This window comes from Ursus americanus, chromosome 12 (assembly GCF_024610735.1).
Source record: "Ursus americanus isolate L20-20 chromosome 12, mUrsAme1.1.p, whole genome shotgun sequence".
In the NCBI taxonomy this organism is placed as follows: Eukaryota; Metazoa; Chordata; class Mammalia; order Carnivora; family Ursidae; genus Ursus; species Ursus americanus.
Window position 1 is genome coordinate 29,496,178 of NC_142138.1, and position 12,330 is coordinate 29,508,507.

Sequence of the window (12,330 nt, forward strand, 5' to 3'; positions counted from 1 at the left end):
ATGACCTGAGGGGGCCTATTAATGCCAAACCAGATCACTGTGCTAGTAGTCCACAGAGCCACTGTGGAGTGACTGAATTCCAATGAGGAACTGCGCAGAGAGAAAGCAGGATCCGAGAAGATACACTCTATTAGTTTTGTTTTTGTTTGTAATTAAAAACAAAAACAAAGATCCTGTTAAGCCATGAGAGTTGCAGTCCTTATGCATTCTCTCCCCCACCTTCAGTTCCTCTTTACGAAAGCCTTCTCAGCTCTGACTTGCTCCATCTCCCTTCTGTACTTTGTTAACTTCTCACTGGCCAGATTCTAGCTCGATCCATTGGCAGCTAGGTGAAAACACCGCCACCGAGCTGACATCTCTTTCCTATTCTTTGGGTCATGCTTACACTGTACACAAAAATATTTGGCGTCAACTCCACAGTTAAGGTAGCAGGGGATAACTAAAAGGATACGTCAAATCTCACAGTTAATACTGCTTTGTAGGAGCATCAGCAGCAACCCAATTTCTTCTAGAAGTTCTGACAAGGCAAACAACCTGTCTCCACATTCACGCCTCTATATGTATTTTCTCTTTGTCAGTTTCTCATATAACATAGGCATTCTCTCTCTCTCACACACACACGCCTCTAGAGGAAATATTGAAATTTCACAGGTATCTTTCTACAAAAGCCAAAGAACTGTTTAGGGACATTCAAAGTCCCCAACATGCTCACATTTTTTAAAAGAAGGCTAAGGTTATCATCAATGCAAATGTCAAAATTTCACTCTGATTTGAGCTAAGCTGATTGAGTAAACCTTTAACATATTGGAAGATATTTTACATTTAGACTTTGGCAGTTATATGGCTTTGAAAGATAACTTCACTAGTTCCCCTCTTGGGTGCATTTAAATGGATTTATAAAACGAATACTGAAAGTACTAATGCTCTCACAGGCCTTAAATGACAGTAGGAACTACTGAGTTGGGACCACAATTTCTGTATTCCTAAATACACACACATACAATGTATACTACATATTAAAAGTGCTGTGTATGCAGCATATACAAGAAAGTAATTAAAATGGCAAAAAGTGGTTTGTGAAAGAGAAGCACATCAAATTTTATTCCAGACACAAATGAGCTGTTAAAATACAATATAGCAACTGCTCTTTACTCTCTCCCTCTATCAGACCAATTTGTTCATTTCAAATACGATGCTGATTAGTAGCAATCAACATATAATTAGCGAAAAATGAAGGTCACATTGAGGTAGGATATCCTAATTGATCACAGTCTGTCCTTTAAATGCTTGTGACACATGTCTGGACTATGCTGGCAGTTAACAAAAAACATAATGCATAAAAATATGGCTTGGATCAGTAGATACATTAGTATGCCTGGCAACTTAAAAGCAAGTCTCCATTACTGGCAGCTAAAATATATTCTGACTCATTTCTGATTCTTTATGTAACCACAAAGGGGGAGCTTTGAGTGTAGTTCTTCATCATTATTTTTATGTCTTCAATTCATACAGCTTTTTTAATATAAATCAGAATTTGGTGAGTAGAAGGGCTATACTGTAGGTTAAAACACTACATTTGCTATGAGAAAAGCATAATCTAGTAAGTAATCTATGGTGTACTTTACATAAATGTAAATAACATGTACATGGGTACATAAAAACATGATGTACAAAGATATTTTTGTTTCATCATGGGAATGATGCATTTGTACAGTGGAAAATTTCCTAGCCTGGGAGTAGGAAGATATTAATTCACTCATTTATTCCTTCAACAAATACTTATTGATTACCTACTCTGAGCCTGTTCTAGGCACTGAAAACACAGTAGTGAATACAACAGATAAAAACCCTTGCCCTTAAGCTGTTTACTTTCTAGTAGAGGAGAGAGGGATAACAACAAATAAGTAAAATTGTTTGTTATAAGATGGTAATAAGTGCTATGGAGAAAAATAAGGCTAGAAACAAGGCTAGAGGCTAAAAGGTAGCTGAGTAGGATTCCAGTTTTAAATGGGTAATCAAGGAAGGCCTCCCTAAAAAGGTAACATTTGAGGAAAGATGTGAAGACTATTGATCAAGCCATAGTCATTTGGAGAAAGAGCACTCTAGGAAAAGAGAATTGCAAAGACTAGGCTCTGAGGCAGGGGCACTCCTAGATCCTTCACAGAAACAGATGGGTAATATAACCCGAGTGCAGTGAGCAGAGAGAGAATAACAGCACATGTAGTCAAAGTCGGACAGTGAAGGATCCTGTAAGGCCATTGTTAAGACTTTGCTTTTAGGGGCGCCTGGGTGGCGCAGTCGTTGAGCGTCTGCCTTCGGCTCAGGGCGTGATCCTGGCATTATGGGATCGAGCCCCACATCAGGCTCCTCCGCTATGAGCCTGCTTCTTCCTCTCCCACTCCCCCTGCTTGTGTTCCCTCTCTCGCTGGCTGTCTCTATCTCTGTCAAATAAATAAATGAAATCTTAAAAAAAAAAAAAAAGACTTTGCTTTTAATCTCAGTAACTTGGAAGCTATGGGGGAAGGGCTGAACAAAGGAGAAACATAAATGTGACATATTTAATAGGATCATACTGGCTGCTGGGTAGAAAAGAGCCTGTAAGTGGAAGAAATTAGGGCAAGGATAGACTCAGAGAGACCAGTCAGAGGTCATTGAACTAATCTAGAAAAGAGACGATGGTTTTTTGAAAAAAAGGAAGAGATGGTGAAAAGTAGTTTGGTCCAGGTATATTTTGAATGGAGACCAGAGGAATTAGCTGAAGATTCACACATGAATGCAAGAGAAAAAGAGGACTGAAGGATGATTCCATGGTATTTGGAGCTGGCTTTAACTGAAAGAGGGAAGACCGCTAGGTTGGAGAATAATTTAAAGGATGAAGTCAGAGGTTAGGAATTGAGTTTTGGAGATGTTAAATTTGAGATGTTAACTAAATATCCACGTAGAGACATTGCATAGGTGTTTGGTTATCAAGATCAGGAGTGCAGGGAGCAGACCTATCTGGAGATATACATTAGGGAGGGCAGCATGTAGATCATGTTGAAACCATAAGACTAGATGAGATCGCCAAAAGAGTAACTGTAGATTTTGAAAAGAACTAAACTTGGTGATGGGAGGGAACGCCAACATTTACAAGATGTTGGAAAGATGAAGAAAAACCAGCAAAGGAGACTAACAAGGAATAGTGAGAGAGTTGGGAGGAAACATAGAAGAATGTTGTGTCTTAGAAGCCAAGAAAGTGTTTTAAGGAGGAGGGCTTGAATAAACAGTGCTGTTAGATCAAATAAATGTTGACATAAGAATTGGCCATTGGTTTAATAATATGGAGGTCAATGGTATCATTTGGAGAAAACTGGAATAGGAGTAAAAGCCTGAATGAGAAGAGAGGATTTAGACACATTGAATATAGACTATTCTATCGAGGACTTCTGCAAAAAAGAGGTACAGAGATATGGAGCAGTACCTGGAGGGTGGGGTGTGTGGGATCAAGGAGAGAATTTTTTGAGATAGAAGAAATAACAGCATGTTTGTATACTGATGGGGATGATATAGTAAAGAGGGAAAAAATGGTAAAACAAACAAACAAACAAAAAAAAAACCCAGAAAATTCCTGGAATGATGTGCTTGAGTGCATGAGAGATTGGAATGCCCAAATGGATGGGCTGACCTTCGGAGCACAGGCAGTTCGTCCACATTATAACCAGGAAAGGCTGAACAAATATATGAACATAAATGGTGACAGGTAGGCAAAAGGATGTTACTGTAGGAGCTTTTAAAAGTTGTCTTCTGAATGCTTATACTTTCTCAGTGAAATAGAAAGCAAAGTCAGAGGATGACAAAGAGATTGGGAAGGAGTTCTTAGAGGTTTAAGAGGAAAAGGTGTGAAACTGTTTTCTAGAAGGTTAGGCTAGTAAAGAGACAAGGGTTTTGTAGCGTGGCTGTGGGACAGCACTAAGGGCCCACTGAGATTAGTGGTTCTGAATCGAAAGAACTATTATATATGTTTTCTCCAACAACTCACAGCTGCCTGAGTTCAGGCATGGAAGAGACAGAGAGTTGCACTTAGCTAGGGATGAAGTTTTGCCAGGGAAGTATACCTATGTGGGATTGGGCAAAGGAATTGAGGGCTCATATAAGGGAGTGAATTTAAAGAAGTGTCATGAAATCTAAGTCAGACAGAGAGGGAAATGAAAACATGAGGGAACTGAGGGATACTGTGAAGGGGTTAACATTAGGGGTTTGTAGGTCCTGGTGAGGTGGAATGATTGTAATTGGAATGTTAGAGGGATTGAGATCGTCAGACACTGGGATGCTTGAAATTGAGATTACGAAGGGTGGTAATTACTGGTATGACAAGGACAAGGATTTGATCTTGGGAGTGGGTGGCTGTGGTAGAAAACAAAGTCTTATGGTAGACGTAGTCACAGAACTAAGATGCCGATATCTCAAGTTGGCTTATTCTCAGCAGGAAGTAAGGTCTTTGAGACAGATGAGGAAGAGAGCAAGCAAGCAGATTTACAAACTAGATCAGAGATCTTTGAGTGTGGTTTACTAGAATATGGAACAAAGAGGAAGCAAATAAGTTAGAAGCCTATTACATTTTTGAGGCAGTTGTGCTGCCGAAGAATTCATGACCTAATCTGAAAAGGTCTTTGACATTAAAATAATCTTTGAGGTGCTAAATCTGCAGCACAGAAAGGGAGCTTCAAAGTTCTATGGCCCTCAGAAGAGCCTAGATCTCCAATGTTCAGCAATGATGTGGTCTGAGCCTAGCAGACAGGAAATAACCTCCCAGGTGGCTGAGTAAAGGCCCATAGGATGAAACAGGGAATACAATCCAGGTCAAATAAGAATGTTTTCCAGTGCCACAAGAAACCACTGTGCCTTTATCACTCCTCCCTTTCTGAACTGGAGTTTGTATTCTAATAGTCCTAGCCTCATTACCATTGTGCATTCAATATAAAGACCTGATGAGAGAGGATGTATCACCCAAAGATCCTTGGACTTTGGGTTAACGATAGCACTACATGGGATGCTGGGTTGTCCCCCTTGGGAAGAAGGGTATTCTGGAGGACAGAGGGATAGACTATGGAAGATCCAACTAACTGCCCACTGAAGTCTATGCCTTATCCCACAATGGCACTGCTTTAGTCCTTCCTTCTTGCATCTAGGTGTGAACATATAAAAATAATAGGCATGTTGTATCAGTAGAAATGTAATGTGTGAACACTTCTAATCCAAGGCTTTTTAAGAGAAGAGATATTTATTCATCTTCTGTTTCCTTCTGGCAGGTGGATGCAAATGATGAGAAGGACTTAAGGCAGAGCCACCAGATGAAAGGAGCCTGGAGAAGAGTTGTCCACTGAGCACAAACGCCAGCCTTATACTGTTACGTGACCAGAAATAAACTTTATTGTGTTAAGTCACTGAAAACCTCGAGTTTATAGTTATAGTAGCTAGCTTTGCTCTTCCTAATACTGATCTTGAGAAAAATACCATTTCTCGGGGCTGCAGTTTGTTCATTTTATAAAAATAGGTGGTTCAACAAAATCACTAAGATTCTTTAGTGATGCTACAATGATTAACCCCCCTTCATTTCGATTGTATGTGAACAAACATGAGCTCATGCTTATGTCTTCCCACCTTCCATAAATTCATCATTAACTGTACACACACAGAATTCAAATGGAATTGCTGATTCTTTTATCCAAGAATGTTCAAGATTGCAAAGCATTTTTTGCCTTACCTGTGTGGTAGGGCACTGTAGGTTCACCACCACAGAGGGACTGGTACAGCTGAACAAGTTAAAGTAAAACAATACGGTCTTGTTCCTGTTAAGAAAACAACATGTTTTTAGTGACTGTGGAAATATTCCATATCATTTCAGACCTGTAAACTTTTAATATAATGACTTCATTTTCCCTAGACACCTACAATATAGTCCCCAACTCCCTTTTAAGCTGCCTAACATTCAAAGCTCCTTTTTGTAATAGTAAAAACTTGAAATAATCAAATTGTCCATCAACAACAGATTGGTTAAAGAATTTTACGTCCACAAAGACAACTATATTACCATTGAAAATAGTGTTGAAGAAAATGTTTAATGGATGGATAAATTCACAATACATTAATTTTAGGAAGGTTATTAAAAAGTATTAAAATATAATTAGATTTTAATTTTTCAAAAACAGGGAAAACATATACAAAACAAATTAATATATATGAATGGTGGGATATATGTTTAGTTAATTTTTGTACCTTTATGGATTTTCTAAAATAAATTTATCACTTTGGTTAACTAAAAAAAGATAAATTGAGTGATATTTTCTGCTTGAAATTGTGGTCAGTAGCATAGTAATGAGGCAGGGTGATATTCACCATCACTAGCATTGAGTGGAGTATTACTCTGCCATTTAGCAATCCATGATTCTCTTTTGAATCTCGATTTCATCTGTACAATGGGGAGAATACCAGCCCTACTACTTAACAGTGGTGTTGGGAGGACATAAGAGAATATGTAGTGAACTCAAGACAAGTGGCTGTCCAACTTCAATATGTATCTCTAAAATTTGAGAGTGTTTGTTGAAAATCGTGATTCTTGATGACTCCTCTACGCTCGAGAGTCCAAATCTCAGGCCACGGGGCCTAGGAATTCACATTTTCCCCCTGTTATCCCCAACAGATTGATTTTTGTATTTATTTTTATATAAATTCAATTAGCCAACATATAGTTCATCATTAGTTTCAGATATAGAGTTCAATAATTCATCAGGTACGTGTAACACCCAGTGCTCATCATATCACGTGGCCTCCTTAATGCCTATCACCCAGTTACCCCATCCCCCCACTCTCCTTCCCTCCAACAACCCTCAGTTTGTTTCCTATAGTTAAGAGTCTCTCAAGGTTTTTCTCCCTCTCTGATGACTTCCCATTCAGTTTTCCCTCCCTTCCCCTATGATCCTCTATGTTGTTTCTCATATTCCACATGAGTGAAACCATATAATTGTCTTTCTCTGACTTATTTCACTCAGCATAACACCCTCCAGTTCCATCCATGTCATGTAAATGGTAAGTATTCATCCTTTCTTATGGCTGAGTAATAATCCATAGTATGTGTGTGTGTGTGTATGTGTGTGTGTATATATATATATATATGTGTAAATATATATGTGTGTATATATATGTGTGTAAATATATATGTGTGTATATATATATGTGTGTATATATGTGTGTATATATGTGTAAATATATATGTGTGTGTAAATATATATATGTGTGTGTGTATATGTGTGTGTATATATATGTGTGTAAATATATATGTGTGTGTATATATATGTGTGTAAATATATATATGTGTGTATATATTCATTCTTTAATAGGATACACTATTTTATATATATATATATATATATATATATATATATATATATATATATATATATATATATATATCACATCTTCTTTATCTGTCAATGGACATCTCAGCTCTTTCCATAGTTTGGCTATTGTGGACATTGCTGCTATAAACATTGGGGTGAACGTGCCCCTTCAGATTACTACATTTGTACCCTTGTGCTTAATACCTAGTAGTGCGATTGCTGGGTCTAGGGTAGGTCTATTTTTAACTTCTTGAGGAACTTCCATACTGTTTTCCAGACTGACTATACCAGCATGCATTCACACCAACAGTGTAAGAAGGTACCCCCCTTTCTCTGCATCCTAGCCAACATTTGTTGTTTCCTGACTTAATTTTAGCCATTTGACTGTGACCCAGTATGTGTGAGGTGGTATCTCATTGTGGTTTTGATTTCCCTGATGCCAAGTGATGTTGAGCATTTTTTCATGTGTCTCTTGGCCATTTGTATGTCTTCTTTGGAGACGTGTCTGTTCAGTCTTCTGCCCATTTCTTGATGGATTATTTGTTCTTTGGGTGTTGAGTTTGATAAGTTCTTTATAGATCTTGGATACTAGCCCTTATCTACTATGTCATTTGCAAAAATCTGTATTAGTTAATATTAATGTAGTGTATCACATTGATTTGCAGATGTTGAATCACCCTTGCAGCCCAGGGATAAATCCCACTTTGGTCATGGTGAATAATCCTTTTAATGTACTGTTAGATCCTATTGGCTAATATCTTGGTGAGAATTTTTACACCCATGTTCATCAGGGGCTTTGGTCTGTAATTTTCCTTTTTGATGGGATCTTTGTCTGGTTTTGAGATCAAGGTAATGCTGGCCTCATAGAGTTTGGAAGTTGTCCTTCCATTTCTGTTTTTTGAAACAGCTTCAGAAGAATAGGTATTAATTCTTCTTTAAACGTTTGGTAGAATTTCCCCAGAAAGCCTTCCGGTCCTGGACTTTTGTTTTTTGGGAGATTTTTTATTAAGTCTTCAATTTCCTTGCTGGTTATGTTTCTGTTCAGGTTTTCTGTTTCTTCCTGTTTCAGTTTTGGTACTTTATACGTCTCTAAGAATGCATCTATTTCTTCCAGATTGCCTAATTTGTTGGTATACAGATGCTCATAATATGTTCTTATAATTGCCTGTGTTTTTTTGGTGTTTGTCATGATCTCTCCTCTTTCATTCATGATTTTATTAATTTGGGTTTTTTTTCTTTTTGATATGTCTTAATTTGGGTCTTTTTTCTTTTTGATAAGTCTGGCTAGGGGTTTATCGATCTTATTAATTCTTTCAAAAAACCAGCTTCTAGTTTTGTTGATCTGTTCTACTGTTCTTTTGGTTTCAGTTTGATTGATTTCTGCTCTAATCTTCATTATTTCTCATCTCCTGCTTGGGTTAGGCTCTATTTGCTATTCTTTATCCAGCTCCTTTAGGTGTAAGGTTAGCTTGTGTATTTGAGACTTTTCTAATTTCTTGAGAAAGGATGTATTGCTATGTACTTTCATCTTAGGGCTGCCTTTGCTGCATCCCAAGAGTTTTGAACAGCTGTGTTCTCATTTTCATTTATTCCCACGAATTTTTTAAATTCCTCTTTAATTTCCTGGTTGACCCATTCATTCTTTAATAGGATACACTTTAACCTCCAAGTATTTGAGTTCCTTCCAAATTTCCTCTTGTGATTGAGTTCAAGTTTCAAAGCCCTGTGGTCAGAAAACATGCAGGGAATAATCTCAATCTTTTGGTATCAGTTGCGACCTGATTTGTGACCCAGTATGTGATCTATTCTAGAGAAAGTTCCATGTGCACTCAAGAAGAATATGTATTCTGTTGCTTTAGAATGGAATGTTCTGTATATACCTGTGAAGTCCATCTGTTTCTGTGTATCATCTTTGTTCCTTTCTGGTCAATGCTACTTTTGGGCTCTCTCTTCGCTTACAAGATCCCCTTTAATATTTCTTGCAGGGCTGGTTTAATGATCACAAATTCTTTTAGTTTCTGTTTGTCCTAGAAGCTCTTTATCTCTCCTTCCATTCTGAATGACAGCCTTGCTGGATAAAGTATTCTTGGCTTCATGTTTTTCTCATTTAGTACCCTGAATATGTCATGTCAGCCCTTTCTGGCCTGCCAGATCTCTGTGGATAGGTCTTCTGCCAATCTAATGTTCCTACCTTTGTAGGTTAAGGATCTCTTATCTCAAGATGCTTTCAGGATTTTCTCTTTATCTCTGAAATTTGCAAGCTGCATTATTATATGTTGGGGTGTTGATCTATATTGATTGATTTTGAGGGAGATTCTCTGTGCCTCCTGGACTTGAATGCCTATTTCCTTCCCCAGACTAGGGATGTTCTCAGCTATAATTTGCTCAAAAAACAAAAACAAAAACAAACAAACAAACAAACAAAAAACTACTGCCCCTCTCTTTCTTCTTCCTCTGGAACCCCAATAATTCTAATCTTGTTTTGCTTTACATTATCACTGATCCCTCGAATCCTCCCCTCATGGTCCAGTAATTGTTTCTCTCTCTTTTGCTCAGTTTCTTTATTCTCTGTAATTTTGTCTTCTATATCACTTATTTTCTCTTCTGCCTCATCTATCCTAGCAGTAAGAGCCTCCATTGTTGATTGCAGCTCAGCAATAACCTTTTTGATTTCAATCTGATTAGGTCTTAGTTTTTTTATTTCTCCAAAAGGGATTCTCTTGTGTCTTCTATGCTTTTTTAAGCCCAGCTAGTATCTTTATAATCATTGTTCTTAATTCTAGCTCTGACATTTTACCAATATCCATATTTATTAAGTCTCTCACAGTGATTACTACCTCTTGTTCTTTTTTGCTGGGAATTTTCCCTTCTGTCATTTTGTCCAGAGAAGAATAGATGAACAAGAGAATAAAAAAGAAATTAAAAAAAATATCAACCACAACCCCAGCAAAATATACACTAGGCAAATCAGAGGAGATCAGAAACCAAAAAAGAAAAAAAGGGGAGGGCAAGAGAGAATATAATCAAACAGGTAGACAGAACAGGGTGATACACTTGGTTCTGGGTATATTTTTGTCTGTTAGAAAACACTTGATCCCAAAATTGTAAAGAAAGAAAAACATATATATATATACAAAAATAAAATTGAATACAGTGAAAGGAAACCAAAAATGAAGAATATACCTATCAAATATAAATGTAAAAATGAAAATTAAAAAAAGACTTAAAGAGTTGATAAAAGAAGCTAGTTAAAAAGGAAAAAAAGAAAAAAGTTAAAATTGAAAGACTAAAGAATCATGAGAAAAAAACCTCAAATTCTATATACTATTTTCCCCTAGTGCAGAAGTTCTTCAGTTCTGTGTGACCCATAAACTTGGTATTTGCCTGATGTTCCTGCTGATCTTCTGTGGGAGGAGCCTGCTGTGCTGATTCTCAGGTGTCTTTGCCTGGGCGGACTTGCACCACCTCTTGCCAGGGGGCCTGGCTCAGTGTAAGCTGTTTCTGGTTGCTCTAAGTGGCTTCTGTTCCCTGAAGGATTTTCATGCCACTTTAGAGGATGAAAAAAAATAAAAACAAAAATGGTGGCACCCTGATCTCCAGCCCCGGAGCTGAATGATTGTGGCCCCCACTCTTCAGTGCACCCTCAGGGAGAAGTAGGCAATCACTTTTGTGTGCGCCAAACTCCACAGAATCCTGCAGTACACACCCTCGCCCATCCTCCCAGGGGAGGGTGGGGGGTTCTCCCCATGGCCCCACTGCTTTCTGGGCCCTTGCTCCAGGAGCTGTTGCCCAATCCTGTATGTACCCACACAGCTCCTCCCACTGGAAAGAGTAGGGTCTCGCAGTGGTTTTGCTGCTTGCTGGGCCCCTGCCTGGTGAGCAGCCACCTGACTGTGCTGCACTTTGAGCTTTATGGCAACACCTAGCGGAGAGGCCCCTGTGGGGCTCGCTAACTGTAGCTGGCTTTCCCACTCCAATGCTTGGGAACTCTGCTGCACTCAGGTACCCCTGTTCTTTCTGAGAACCTGAGGATCCTGAGATCACACTGTCCTACCTAACTTTCTGCCCCACTTCACCACCTGAACACCTCTTTAGGCAGAGATGTCACTCATCCGAAAAGACTTCTAAAAGTTCCGATTTTATGCTCTGCTGCTATATCACTTTCCAGTTGCCGGTTCACAGAGTCTCCCTCTCCCTGCAGTTTATCTTCCAATGTAACGCCTCTGATTCACTTCTCTGCATCTCCACGCTTCTTCTTGCAGAAAGTGGCCAATTTTCTATTTGTAGAATTGCAGCCATTCTTTTCTTAGATCTCAGGTTGAGTTTGCAGGTGTTCAGAATGATTTGATAGATATCTAGCTGAATTCAAGGGACCAGATGAAACAAGGGCCCCCTACTTCTCTGCCATCTTCCCTCCTCTTCCTCCCCAGAAGATTTAAATACAGGTCATTTATAAACCACACCTTGAGAAAATACAGCCCTAAATATTCAAGCATTTGTTAAGTCCCCAATTAATTAATGTGACTACATATATAGCAGAATGTATAATAGACTGTTGACTCAATCACCAAGTAGGATCCAAATGTAAAAATAAAGCAAGCTCTCCACAAAAAAAAAAAAAAAAAAAAAAAAATGCTGGCTAGATTCTTGCATCATTTCTACCCTCTCCCAGACCCTGAATGGGTGAATTTTTTTCCCAATTCCAAATTGCAGAGGGTTCTGAAAGAATTTCTCATAAAGACTGAGGGTACCTATAGGAAGGGCGGACCAGCATTTCATTTTCAATTGTACATCTCTTCTGTGGCAGACTTATTCATCGACCTTCTGTGCCCATTTTAGAAGTGAGAAATGAAACTCAAAGAGACCACAGAAGGTTAGAAAAACCAATGGCACAGAAAGAGTGGAGCCCTGAAGCAGCCTCTTATGGGAGGATATAGAATCAAGTAAATGGGCT

At 38.4% G+C, this 12,330-nt stretch overlaps 1 protein-coding gene across 6 annotated transcripts in view; it reads right to left on the reverse strand.

Annotated features, from left to right (window-relative positions):
* Positions 1-12,330, reverse strand: part of SLC44A5 (solute carrier family 44 member 5) — a 382,764-nt gene that overhangs the window by 48,124 nt on the left and 322,310 nt on the right. For all 6 annotated transcript variants that reach the window (XM_087866006.1, XM_045802007.2, XM_087866008.1 and 3 more), the window contains one exon: positions 5,744-5,828. In XM_087866006.1, coding sequence (XP_087722132.1) covers positions 5,744-5,828 — 85 coding nt within the window. The remainder of the gene's footprint in view (positions 1-5,743; positions 5,829-12,330) is intronic.